This window comes from Macaca nemestrina, chromosome 7 (assembly GCF_043159975.1).
Source record: "Macaca nemestrina isolate mMacNem1 chromosome 7, mMacNem.hap1, whole genome shotgun sequence".
Taxonomy (NCBI): domain Eukaryota; kingdom Metazoa; phylum Chordata; class Mammalia; order Primates; family Cercopithecidae; genus Macaca; species Macaca nemestrina.
Genome location: NC_092131.1, coordinates 159219031 through 159233700, shown reverse-complemented (window position 1 = coordinate 159233700; position 14670 = coordinate 159219031). Strand labels below are relative to the sequence as shown.

General features: G+C 40.1%; 1 protein-coding gene across 7 annotated transcripts in view; it reads right to left on the bottom strand.

The window, feature by feature from the left end:
* Window positions 1–14670, bottom strand: part of LOC105491561 (tau tubulin kinase 2) — a 176272-nt gene that overhangs the window by 41599 nt on the left and 120003 nt on the right. For all 7 annotated transcript variants that reach the window (XM_024796302.2, XM_071067020.1, XM_071067021.1 and 4 more), the window contains one exon: window positions 3574–3790. In XM_024796302.2, the coding sequence (XP_024652070.2) occupies window positions 3574–3790 (217 nt within the window). The remainder of the gene's footprint in view (window positions 1–3573; window positions 3791–14670) is intronic.

Below are 14670 nucleotides of genomic sequence, written 5' to 3'. Positions count from 1 at the left end.
TAAAATAAGTACATTTATAGATAAATAAATATATTTATAGAAAGAATCCTCTACCAAAAGACCGGAAGTAAAGGAACTTCTGAAGGAAATATTTCTGGAAGAAAGATGAGCCAAGGACTTTCAGAAATGAAAGGAAATGGTAAACATCTTTGAAAGTCCATATAAACATTACTTGTATAAAAGAACAACATTAATAATCTTTTTTTTTTTTTTTTTTGAGACGGAGTCTCATGCTGTTGCCCAGGCTGGAGTGCAGTGGCGCGATCTCGGCTCACTGCAAGCTCCGCCTCCCGGGTTCCTGCCATTCTCCTGCCTCAGCCTCCTGAGTAGCTGGGACTACAGGCGCCCGCCACCACGCCCGGCTAATTTTTTGTATTTTTAGTAGAGACGGGGTTTCACTGTGGTCTCGATCTCCTGACCTTGTGATCCGCCCGCCTCGGCCTCCCAAAGTGCTGGGATTACAGGCTTGAGCCACCGCGCCCGGCCACAACATTAATAATCTAATTCAAGGCTAGGCCGGGTGGTTCACGCCTGTAATCCTAGCACTTTGTGAGGCCGAGGCAGGTGAATTACTTGAAGCCTGGAGTTTGAGACTAGCCTGGCCAATATGGTGAAACCCTGTCTCTACCAAAAATACAAAAAAATTAGCCGGGTGTGGTGGCACGTGCCTGTACTCCCAACTACGTGGGAGGATGAGGCATGAGAATCACTTGACCCCAGGTGGTGGAGGTTGCAGTGAGCTGAGATTGCACCACTGCACTCCAGCCTAGGTGACAGAGCGAGACTCTGTCTCAAAAAATAAATAAAATAAATAATAACCTAATTCAAGTCATTCTTTTTTGTTGTTGTCTGTTTGAGAAAGACTCTCACTCTGTCACCTAGGCTGGAGTGCAGTGGCGCAATCTTGGCTCACTGCAGCTTCTCCTCCCAGGTTCAAGTGATCCTCCACCCTCAGCCTCCCAAGTACCTGGGACTACAGGCACATGCCACCATACCCAGCTTTTTTTTTTTTTTTTTTGGTAGAGACAGGGTTTTGCCATGTTGCCCAGGCTGGTCTCGAACTCCTGGGCTCTAGTGTTCCTCCCACTCTGGCCTCCCAAAGTGCTGGGATTACGAGTGTGAGCCACTGTGCCAGGGCAAGTCTTTTTTTTTTTTTTTAAAGAAAGAATTCAAATTAGAAGAGTACTAAAATGTTGGGAGAAGAGTGAATGAAGTTAAAATGTTCTACAGTCCTTGGAATATCAGAAAGGTGGTTAAGATATTGCTTAATTTTAGACTTTTAGGTTAAAAATAATTGGGAAATTTCAAGGACAACTACTAAGAGAACAGAATTAGAATGTTTAAATCCCCAATAAGTACAAAGAAAAAACAGAAGACGAAAAATAGCAACAAAATCTGTAACGAAAAGAAAGGCGGGAAAATGGCATTAAAAAACTGAATAGAAATTTAAAAGAGAAGAGAAACAAGTTCATATAAAAATAATTTGGCTGGGCATCGTGGCTTGTTACTGTAATCTTGCCACTTTGGGAGGCTGAGGCGGACAGACCACCTCAGGTCCGGAGTTTGAGATCAGTCTAGCCAACATGGCAAAACCCTCTCTACTAAAAATACAAAAATTAGCCAGGTGTGGTGGCGGGTGCCTGTAATTTCAGCTACTCGGGAGGCTGAGGCAGGAGAATCACTTGAACCAGGGAGGCAGAGGTTGCAGTGAGCAGAGATCGTGCCACTGCACTCCAGCCTGGGCGGCAGACGGAGACTCTGTCTCAAAAAATAAATACATAAATAAAATAATAATTCTAAATGTAAATCAATTAAGCTAATTAAAACACAAAGACATAAGATTGTCTACTTATATTCCATTTAATGAAAGTCACAACAGAATACAGATGAGAAAAAATAGAAAGATAAAGGCAGAAAAGACACCAGGCATGTACTACCCAAAAGAAAGTTGGCATAACTGTATTAACATCTGACAAAACAGGCTTTAATGCTAGAAAAAAAAATAGTAGGAACAGAATAGAAATAGTCACTACATAAAGAAAAACAAAACTTTTAATCACCTGGCAGATGTAAAAACTCTAAACTTGTATGCACTTAATAACTCATGGATGAAAAAAATCATTATGGAAAAATATTTAAAACAGAATGAGAATGAAAATACAACACACCAAAACTTCTGCAATACAGTAACAGAGATATTTATTACCTTCTTTCTGCTTATCTTAGCTAATTCTGCTGCTTCTTTTTCTAGTTTGTTGAGGTAGGATTTAGACTATTGATGTAAAACCTTATCTTTCCTAATGTAAGTATTTAGTGCTATACATTTCTCTCTCAGCACTGCTTTAGCTGCCTCCCAAACATTTTGGTATGTTGTAGTTTCAATTTCATTCAATTCTATGTAAATTAAAAAATTTTCCTTTCACCATGTTGGCCAGGCTGGTCTTGAACTCCTGACTTCAGGTGATCCCTCCCCCACCCTGGCCTCTCAAAGTGCTGGGATTACAGGTGTGAGCCACCATGTCTGGCCCTCATGTACATATTTTTACTTCTACTTCTACTTCAACCACTTCTTCCATAAGGCATGTTCCCAACTCCCACCCCATATGCATGTATTTTAATTCTTTTAAATGTTTTGCACAATGTTCTGTCTTGTATTATATTTGCTTGTGCAGCTACATATCTACCCAAAGAGACTGTAAGCTCCTTAAGGGTAAAAGATGTATCTTAAACTGCACAGCACCTAGCTTAGTACACTGTCTTCAATATTTAGCTTAATGCCTTAGCCAGATGTTCAAAATGAGAGCTTGTAATGTTCAGCACTATATATTATAAATTCAATAAACTGCACATGATAACAAATAATGGACTTAGGGTCAAAACTATTTACCATTCAAATTTCACTCAGATTAAATAGTGATAGTGGGTAAAAGACAGAAACTAAAGTAACTAATCTTCTGTGTCAAGTGATCTTCTATGTCAAGTGCCATTTCATTCTCTTACATACACAGATATCCATATGGGCTGACAACTGAGAATGTCACCATTGATTTTTTTGCTATAAGAACAGTTTGTTCTTGGTGCCATAAAGACAGCCACAGCTGATACTACAAAACTCTGACACTGACTCCCTGTCTACTTTCCACTACTCATTCCTGACTACTATTGGTCCAGATTGTGCTTTGTCAACAGCCAAATCACATTGTGGCATATCACATCGATCCAGAGATCATTTTGCAAATGACTCCCATGACTGAACATATATACCTGCTATAGTCTGAATGTTTGTGGCCCCCAAAATTCACCTGTTGAAATTCTAATTTCCAATGTGAGGGTATCAGGAGGCGGGTCTTTGGGAGGTAATTAGGTCAAGAAGGCAGAGCCCTCATGAATGAGAGCGGTGTCCTTACAAAAGAGGTCCAACAGAGACCTTTCCCCATCTACATGAGGACTCAGCAAGGAGGAGCCACAAAACAACCCTCACCAGATACCAAACCTGCCTAGCCTTCCTTCTTGGACTTCCCAGCCTTCTGAACTGTAAGAAATACATTTCTGTTGTTTATAAGGTACTGATACCTTACAAATTCCAAGCTTTATCTTGTTTTTGTTGGCATCCATTTCTTCCCAAACATCCTTCTCCTGGGGACGGGGGTGACCCAGAGATCCAGGCAATTTATCTGGTGACACACCAACAGGGATGCCATTTTCTCCATCGCTAAGCTGTTCATCTGGAAATACCTCATCTGTATTTTCCCGAAGCAAGTCTCCTGGGATGGGAGTGGCGTTCGCAATTCTACATATGAAGGGAGGAAAAAAAGGCAAGAATCAAAAATTACTATGATACTATCTTACATAATTATATTTCTTCATTTAAATGAAGTCCACGTATAATTAAGAGAGTTTAAAAAAAAAAGCGCCTTGAAAACTTAGTTTGGCCGGGCATGGTGGCTCACGCCTGTAATCCCAGCACTTTGGGAGGCTGAGGCGGGCGGATCACTTGAGGCCAGGAGTTCGAGACCAGCCTGGTCAACATGGTGAAACCCTGTCTCTACTAAAAATACAAAAAATAGCTAGGCGTGGTGGCGGGTGCCTGTAATCCCAACTACTCGGGAGGTTGAGGCAGGAGAATTGCTTGCATCTAGGAGGTGAAGGTTGCAGTAAGCCGAGATTGTGCCACTGCACTCCAGCCTGGATGACAGAGCAAGACTCCAGCTCAAAAAACAAAATGAAACAAAAAAAAAAAAAAAAAGAAAGAAAGAAAGAAAGAAAAAAGGAAAAGAAAAAAAAAAACCTGAGGTCATGCCAATTCTACAAAATAAAACTTTAACATTTTGATCAATTAGAATTTTCAAGCTGATTTTAAAATACAAATTCTAAAACAATAACACACTAATTTGACAATCACTTTATAAGTAAGAAGCATTTCATCTATTTTCAAAGAAGTCTTTGTCAATTAAAACATCTTTTTTTTTTTTTTTTTTTTTTGAGACAGAGTTTCACTCTTGTCACCCAGGCTGGAGTGCGGTGGCATGATCTTGGTTCACTGCAACCTCCACCTCTCGGATTCAAGTGATTCTCTTGCCTCAGCCTCCTGAATAGCTGGAATTACAGGCATCCACCACTATGCCCGGCTATTTTTTGTATTTTTAGTAGAAACAGGGTTTCGCCATGTTGGTCAGGCTGGTCTTGAACTCCTGACCTCAGATGATCCACCCACCTCGGCCTCCCAAAGTGCTGGGATTACAGGCATGAGCTACTGCGCCCGGCTTGTTAGAGAATTTAAAAAAAAAATCTAAACAGGAAAATGTTAAGTGCTGTTGAACTCCAAATAAAATACAGAGATGAATCTCCAAATTAACATTTCATTTGGGAAGCAAGAACTACAATTTGGGGCACATATATAGACTGAGTGGGTCTCTGGTATATCTGAAGACCAAAGAAGAGGTTGGGGGTTTTATTAGAGAGATGTCACATACTGTTTTGAAAGAAAGCTCATTGGCACTAGAGAAGCTTTTGGGAGCTGGCAGGCTCTGACTGGTGAGTGACAGAGGTATGTAAATTTAGTGTTAGAGTCACAAGAGGCCATTTCAGCAGCTGGGCTTGTGAGAAATCAAATTCTTGGAGCAGGTGCTATATGCCCCAAGTACTTTCTCCCTCTGGCCTCTTGATTGATTTAGTTGAAATATGACAAGAATGACCTAATTTGTATAATCAACTTTCGCAGTGCCATAATGAAATAACCAGGTGTCAGATCAATCAGCCATGCTATTTTTTTTACAGTGTGAAATGTGTATTACTTTTTCACTCGCAGACTTTTTTTTTAATTTTTGAGACAGAATCATGCTCTGTCTCCCAGACTGGGGTGCAGTGGCATAATCTCGGCTCACTGCAACCTCCACCACTGGGGTCCAAGTGATTCTCCTGCCTTGGCCTCCCAAGTAGCTGGGATTACAGGCATGCACCACCATGCCCAGCTAATTTTTTATATTTTTAGTAGAGATGGGGTTTTGCCATGTTGGCTGGGCAGGTCTTAAACTCCTGGCCTCAAGTGATCCGCCCACCTCGGCCTCCCAAAGTGCTGGGATTACAGATGTGAGCCACCGCGCCCAGCCACTTGAAGACTTTTTACTAAGCACCTACTACATGCATTGCCCTAGCAACACAAACAAGAGGAAGGAAATTCTTGCCCTAGAGGGAAAACTAGACTTCCTGTAATTATACAGTTTATATAGTTCAGCATGAACTGACCTGGGGGTAAAAATAGCAAATATTAACTGGTATTTGTCTATATATTTCTTTCAAAGTAATTCCAGGTCTTATTTACACAGCTGGTCATCTCTTCCTTAGACCCTCCCATGAGAGGCTTTTTTAGTTCACAGTTATCATTCACCAAGTGAAAAGGCTCCTGCCAGTTCTACAACGCTATGTTCTAGGTTTTTTTTTTTTTTTAACTATTGCTGACTGAACACAATACTTAGTACACAATGAAACCTCCTCTTAGAAGTGACCTGGAATGTCTCAAAGTAGACAAATCAGTCTTCAGTACATTATACTGACTCCTGTAATTACTGTGAGTGGCAACACAGGCATCCTCTCAGTGAGCCACTTTAAGAGTCACAGTTAGATCCTGGCAGTGGTGTCACGAGTACTTCATAGGCTGTGAGAAGACCAGTGATTTTTCAGGGACTTGTTCCACCTGACTTGGTGACCGATGACCTTCACCACTACCTTTGCCTAAATGGGTCAACGCTAGAATGAACCTCTTTATCGACAATTTACAATGATACAATCTAGAAAAGCACTGATAATGGCTCCCAGAAAAAAAACTTATAACCGAGTAGTGTCTGTAGTTCTGACAGTGGAAGCATATTTAAAAGGTAGTTTGGCCTAAAATAGTTCAAATAAACAGATTTATTATAGAGATAATTAAAGATCAGAAATAAATTGGCTACTAATGGATTTTTCAGATATTAGTTCAATATAATTTATTTATTGTTGCAAGAGTCACAATGGACACTAACATACATGTACTACATGGTAATCCAAATGTTTATTGAAAGAATTCCCTCTATTCCTGAGGAAAGAGAAAGGGAAATAGATGAATATTTGAACTGAAGAAGCTTAGTCTATTATCTTCACCTTTTTTCCATTTTAATCACTCAGTATTCTTCCAAGCCCCTTTTTCCCTTATGTCTAGCCATTATTCTGCTTTTTTTCCAACTACCTCAATTCCTTGGCATTTCCTTCTTTCACACTTCAGGAAACAAACCACGCCTCCATCTCTGAATACACTTCTACTTCTACTTGAATACAATCCTACTTTTTCTCTTATATCTTATGCTTCAATATGATACCACACACTGCAAGGACCTCGTCTATCTCCTCCACACAGTCTCTCTTTTACAGGACTCAGGTTCCTCCCCCACCCGCCCCCTCCCTCTGCATTTATTCTCCACTCCTTACTCCTTCCCTGGTTCTTGTTCCCTTTCTTTTCCTAAACTCTGATCCAAATCTGGAGTATGCGATATAGAAAGAAATAATTCCTTCCCAGGAAAATTATATCATGTTCAGGAATATGAATGAGTGAGACAGTACACATGAGAGTGTTATTAGCACATGGCCCGTGTGTCCAGGCAAGGTGTTATGTAACTGAAGCAGATTAAGGGAATAAGAAAATGTGTGGAAGAACTGAAGAGATATGAGAGAAAATAGTAAGAATGAACATCCTTTTCATATTTCATTCCCCATAATCTAAGGCAAACTAGTGTCTGTGGGCCAAATCTGGCCTGCAGATCAGAGGAAAATCTACGGCATTAAACATAAAACATATATTTTTTTAATAGACTTGTTGGAACACAGTCAGTCTCGTTTGTTTACGAGTTGGCCATGGCAGCTTTTGCACTACAACAGCAATGAGAATAGTGACACAGACAGCATAGCTCACAGATATTCATCTAGCCCTTTACAGATAAAGCTTGCTGGCTCATGATTTAAAGCATCCTCTCACCTTCGCCTAAACTTTCAATCTCCCTCTATGAAGAAATTCAGGGTTCTGGGACATACCCTATACATTTTTCTCTTTAACACTGATTCTCCAGGTGTTCTACCATATCATTTGCAAACAGAAAAAAATCAGAGATTGTCAAGCTTTTTCTTGGAGGGTCAGATAGTATTGTGGGCAAGAGTCACTGTTGGATGCTACAATTAACAGGCAAAAGTATGACAAGAAACACAGTGCTGACATAGTTGCAAATATCTTCCCACAAGATTATTTCTTACAAAAACAGTTAACTTTATAGTAGAAAGAACTGGCCACTGTAACCAAATTATCAACACTAGTATCATCAGTAAAAAGACATATTGACATTATGTACCTCCTTGTTTAATGCCATAGATTTTCCTCTGATCTTTGCTCTAAATTTATCTCATAGATTCTGATAAGTAGTGTTTACATTATCATTTTTTTCTATAACTTTTAGTTTTTATTTTCCTTTTCACCCAAGAGTACAGTCATGCATCACTTAACAATGGGGATACACTGTAACAAATGCCATCGTTAGGCAATTTCGTCATTAACCAAACGATCACAGTGTACTTAAAAAAACTGTATTATATAGCTTATTACATGCCTAGGCTATACGGTATAGCCTATTGCTCCTAGGTTACAAACCTGTACAGCATGTTACTGTTCTGAATACTGCAGGCAAGCATAACACAATGGTATTTGGGTATTATAACTTATCTAAACATAGAAAAGGTAGAATAAAACTACAGTATTGTAATTTTAGAGGACCACTGTCATATATGCAGTGTGTTGTTGATGGCAATGTCATTACGTGGCACATGACTGTAGTTTAACAGGTTTTTAAATTTCCAGTAAAAGGGCCTTTGATACTTTAATTTTGCTGGTAATTTCTAGTTTTCTTGCAGTATGATCAGATAGTGTAATACTTCTACTTTATGGAACTACTTACATGTTTCTTTGTGACCTAATGCGTGATCAATTTTTGTGAATGTTCCAGGGGTACTTGGGCAGGAGGTATAGTCTCTATCATCAAGGTACAGAGTTCAGAAAACATAAATAAGATCCACCTTACTATGATCATGTTGTTTAAGTCTTCTATCTTTCTATTGTCTGTTCACTTAATCTGTCTTAAACTGAGAGTGGTGCATTAACATCTCCGATTATGACTGTGTTTTTATGTCGCCTTGAATATCCTGCAGTTGTTGTTTCCTAAAGGTGAGTGTCATGATTCTGGTGACTAAATATTAAAAAATTTTGTATCCCACTTGTGAATTGTGGCATTTGGCATTAAAAAGTGCCCTTCCATCTTTTGTAAGTTTTTTTGTTTTGGCTTGAATTCTACATCATCTGCTATTAGGATCATTTCTCTTTTCTATCTTTCTGATATATCTTTGTCCATCTCTTTCTTACTGTTTTTAGGTGTGTGTCTCTTATATACAGCATATGAATATAGCTATATAACCCAAACTGAAAAGCTTTTCCTTTTAATAGGTAACTTAAGCCCATGTATATTTATTGCTGTGACTGATATGTTTGATCTTAAGTCTGCTGTGGTATTTTATTTCCTTAAATTGTGTGTATCTGAGCTTTGTAACATGATGTAATAGGATACACATAGACAGTAAAATGGTTATTATAGGGAAACAGATTAACATATCTATCAACTCATACTTTTTTTGTGATAAAGAGCAGCTAAAATCTACTTATTTAACAAAAATCTCTAATATGATTTTATTTTTATTTAAGATATGTCCAAGTCTTCTGAAAATACAATTTTATTAAGGTTATTCTTTATGTTGTCCATTAGATCTCCACACTTGTTCATCCCACATATCTACTATTTTATATCCTTTGACCTACATCTCCCCATTTCCTTTCCTTCCTCCCTCCTTGAACCCCCTGTGGTAACCACTGTTTCATTCTCAATCTCTGTGCATTTGAGCGCATATATATATATAGATGGATGTATGTGTGTGTGTGTGTGTATATGTGTGTGTGTGTATATATATGTTTTTTTCACATACAAATGAGATCATGCAACATTTTTCTTTCTGTCTGGCTTATTTCAGTAAGCATGTCTTTTAGTTCCATCTATGCTGTGGCAAATGGTAGGATCTCCTTTTTAAAAGCTGAATAAGGTTGGGCGCCATGGCTCATGCCTGTAATCCCAGCACTTTGGGAGGTTGAGGCAGGTGGATCACCTGAGATCAGGAGTTCCAGACCATCCTGGCCAACATGGTGAAACCCCATCTCTAATAAAAATACAAAAATTAGCCAGGTGTGGTAACACAGGCCTGTAATCCCAGCTACTCAGGAGGCTGAGGCAGAAGAATCGCTTGAATCCAGGAGGCGGAGGTTGCAGTGAGCAGAGATCGTGTCATTGCACTCCAGCCTGAGCAACAGGGCAAGACTCAGTCTCAAAAAATAAAAATAGAAAAATTAAAAAGCTGAGGCCAGGCACGGTGGCTCAAGCCTGTAATCCCAGCACTTTGGGAGGCCGAGACGGGCGGATCACGAGGTCAGGAGATCGAGACCATCCTGGCTAACACGGTGAAACCCCGTCTCTACTAAAAAATGCAAAAAACTAGCCGGGCGAGGTGGCGGGCGCCTGTAGTCCCAGCTACTCGGGAGGCTGAGGCAGGAGAATGGCGTGAACCCGGGAGGCGGAGCTTGCAGTGAGCTGAGATCCGGCCACTGCACCCCAGCCTGGGCGACAGAGCGAGACTCCGTCTCAAAAAAAAGAAAAATTAAAAAGCTGAGTAATATTCTATTATGTGTGTGTATGTATTTATACATCTATATTCCATTGTGTGTGTATATATATACAAATATATACAATACACACACATACACACACACACATTTTCTTTATCAATTTGTCCATCAATGGGTATTTAGGTTATTCCTGTATCTCGGCTATTGTAAATAATGCTGCAATGAACATGAGAGTGCAGATATCTTACTTGGTCACCTAATTTTCAACAAGGGCACCAAAAAGACACAATGGGGTCCAATAAATGGTGTTCTTCGACAAACGGTGCCGGAAAAACTGGATTTCCACATGCAAAGGAATTGGACCCCTATTTTACACAATACACAAAAATCAACTAAAAATGTATAAAAGACCTATATGTTAAGACCTGAGACTATAAAACTCCTAGAAGAGACATAGAGGGAAAGCTTTGTCATAGTATTTTATTATTATGTGTAGAGTATCTTGCTACATTTGCTACATTTCTTCCTCTACAAGATGTATCCTTTGTCCAGTTTTTTGTTGTTGTTGTTGTTGTTTTCTGAGTCAAGATCTCGCTCTGTTGCCCAGGGTGGAGTATAGTGGCGCGATCTCAGGTAACTGCAACCTCTACTTCCTGGGCTCAAGCCATTCTCCAGCTTCAGCCTTTGGAGTAGCTGGGACTACAGGTGCATGCCACAAAACCCGGCTAATTTTTGTATTTTTTGTAGAGACAGTGTTTTACCATGTTGCCCAGGCTGGTCTCAAACTCCTGAGCTCAAAGTGATCTGTCCACCTTGGCCTCCCAAAGTACTGGGATTACAGGCATGAACCACTGTGCCTGGCCTGTACTTTAATTTATAAATAATTTTGTGGGAGTATTTCAGGAGGTTCGCCTTTTTGTTCTAATGCTTATCTTTGGACACAAACCTTTTTAAATGCTCTTAATTCTCTGTGGGTTTTTTTGTTTTTTGTTTTTTTTTGAGATGGAGTCTCACGTTGTTGCCCAGGCTGGAGTGCAGTGGCGTGATCTCGGCTCACTGCAACCTCTGCCTCCTGGGTTCGAGCGATTCTCCTGCCTCAGCCTCCCAAGTAGCTGGGACTACAGGTGTGCACCATCACGCCCAGCTCATTTTTGTGTTTTGTTTTGTTTTTGTTTGTTTGTTTTGAGACAGAGTCTCATTCTGTTACCCAGGCTGGAGTGCAATGGCGCGATCTCAGTTCACTGCAAGCTCCACCTCCCGGGTTCACGCCATTCTCCTGCCTCAGCCTCCTGAGCAGCTGGGACTACAGGCACCTGCCACTATGCCCGGTTAATTTCGTTTTTTTATTTTTAGTAGAGACAGGGTTTCACCATGTTAGCCAGGATGGTCTCAATCTCCTGACCTCATGATCCACCCACCTCGGCCTCTCAAAGTGCTGGGATTACAGTCGTGAGCCACCGAGCCCAACTAATTTTTGTATTTTTTAGTAGAGATGGGGTTTCACGACATTGGACAGGCTGGTCTCGAACTCCTGACCTTGTGACTCATCCGCCTCAGCCTCCCAAAGTGCTGGGATTACAAGTGTGAGCCACCACACCCAGCCAGTTCTCTGTTTTTAAATTTAATCTTCTGCTATTTGGTTTCTCAGTTTTAACTGGTATTATTTTGTTTTTTTTCTTCAGGCACTCCAACAACCTGAATGTTATTTCTTCTCTGCCTTCAGTTTGCACTACCTTCTCGCTAACTCTTTTGAGTTGTTTTTTTATCTCATTTTCATTCTCTCTGGGTTTTTTCCTTGTCCTTATTCAATGACTTCTATTAAATTTTCACTTAAGTCTATTCTCCTTTGTGCACTTTGTAATATATTCTTCAATTCTGAGATAATTTTGTCTTTTCCTTCTATTTCTTTCCTGAGTTCAATCAATTCTGATTTCCTTTCTTCCTCTCCCAATAAGGTCTGAACCTCAGCCCTTGAGTAGGGGTGGGACAGCTCTTGCTTGGAGGTTTAATCTCAGTCCTAGGCATCGTGGCTGGACCTTGTATCTGCTATTCCTGTATCTGTATTCTGTACATTTATCTTTATTTCTTATTAATCAATTCCATGTTATTCCAATTTCCTATTATTGACTATAGTTAACAATATCTTACGTAGGCTGGGCACGGTGGCGCATGCCTGTGATCCCAGCACTTTGGGAGGCCGAGGCAAGTGGATCACCTGAGGTCAGGAGTTTGAGGCCAGCCTGCCCAACGTGGTGAAACCTCGTCTCTACTAAACAAACAAAAATGAGTGTGGTGGCACACCCCTGTAATTCCAGCTACTTGGAAGGCTGAGGCAGGAGAATGGCTTGAACTCGAGAGGTGGAGGTGGCAGTGAGCCTAGATTGCGCCATTGCACTCCAGCCTGGGTGACTGAGTGAGCTTCTGTCGCAAAAAAAACAAACAAAAATACTCACATATATTTCAAAATATCTAGAAGGTTTGAAAAGTTCCCAACACAAAGAAATGATAAATGTTTGAGGTAATGGATATCCTAATGACCCTGATTTGATCATAACACATTGCATGTGTGTATTAAAATATTCCATGTATCCCATATATATGTACAATTATTGTGTATCAATAAAAATTTTAAATAATTCTTTAATTTTTTTCCTATTCAAATTACTGTGTAGTTTCTGTCTCCTGACTGGACCCAAACTGATACATCTTTTTTCCTCCACCACTCCACTAACGAAGCACACTTCTCCCTTTATTTTCTTTCGAATTATGCATACTTTACTTCCCTGAAACTCATCATCTGATCTATCAGGACACTCTTTAGTATTTTCCTTATTAGCATGGGTTTAGTCTTTCTAGCACTGGTTTTATGTATTTATTTTTGGATCGAAAGACACCTGGAGTATGGCATTGGTTTTAGATCAACCTTACATCCCATTGCTAATTTCCGTCTTCCCCACAGTTTTTCTTGATCTGTCTTTATAAAGTCTTCTGGCAGGGGTAGGTGAGGCAAGAGCATGAAAGATACTGCACTAGGATTTGTGGTCTCATATTTTCCTTTTTATTTACAGTTATTTTGAAGCTTGGACATCTTCTACAAGTTATGCTGAGGACATGGTTTTTCTGCGTAGCTGTAGTTTTCTTTCTTTGCTGTTCTGTGTTATTTTGGAGGAAACATTGGAAGATGGGAACATAAACTGCCTTCATTGTCTTTAGGTCCCTGATGTGCTATCACCTGAATTTTTGCAAGTTTGAGACTTATTTCTAACAACAATCAAAGGGGAAGGACAAAAACACTAGAACAAAATTTCTGGACTGGCTCCAGCTCTGCCACTAATATTTACCTAAAGTTGGATTTACTTCAGTGTTAGAATTATTTCCTCACTTGTAAGATAGGGTGGCTGGACTAGGGCAGTGGATCCCAAACTCTGATAAGCATGAGAAGTATTTGATGCATATGGACTTCTGTGCCCCACCTCTAGGCATTCTGATTCAACAGGTGTGGGGCAGGTCCCAGGAACAGGTGTTTTTAAAAAACATCTGCTTAGACAAGATAGTCAGTGATACTATTCAGTTATATGAGTCTATGAAAACTCTTCCGATGATTCAACAAGTTCTAGAGATCTCATCTTTCAGTATAAAAATCAGAGCTGGACACAAGGGTGCATGTCTGTAGTCTAGAGAGGTTGAGGAAGGAGGATTGCTTCAGCCCGGGAATTTGAGGCCATAGTGCACTATGACTGTGTCTACAAATAGCCACTGCACTCCAGCCTGGGTGACATAGCCAGACTCCATCTCTTAAAAAAAAAAAAAAAAAAATCAGGCTGGTGCAGTGGTTCACGCCTGTAATCCCAGCACTTTGGAAGGATGAGGCAGGCAGATCACTTGAGGTCAGGAGTTTGAGACCAGCCTGATCAGCATAGTGAAATCCTGTTTCTACTAAAAATACAAAATTAGCCAGGCATGGTGGCAAAGGCCTGTAATCCCAGCTACTTGGGAGACTGAGGTAGAAGAATCGCTTGAACCTGGGAGGCGGAGGTTGCAGTGAGCCGAGATCACGCCATTGCACTCCAGCCTGGGCAACAAGAATGAAACTCCATGTTAAAAAAAAAAAAAAAAAAAATCAAAGCAATGGATTAGTGGTATAATATCCCAATTAACTTAAATTGTATGACAATTTGTCCCTGTTCACTTTCTTTTCCCCAGAGAAGGGTCCCACTCTGTTGCATAGGCTAGAGTGTAGTGGCACAACCATAGCTCACTGCAGCCTCTAACTCCCGGGCTCAAGTGATCCTTCTGCCTCAGCATTTCGAGTATTTACTATTTTTTGTTTGTTTGTTTTGACCAAAAGGTTTGAAACAACCAAAGCAGGTAAAAAAATTAGAAAAAAAAAAAAAAGACAAAATAAAAGATAAAAGGAAACTAATACATGTAGA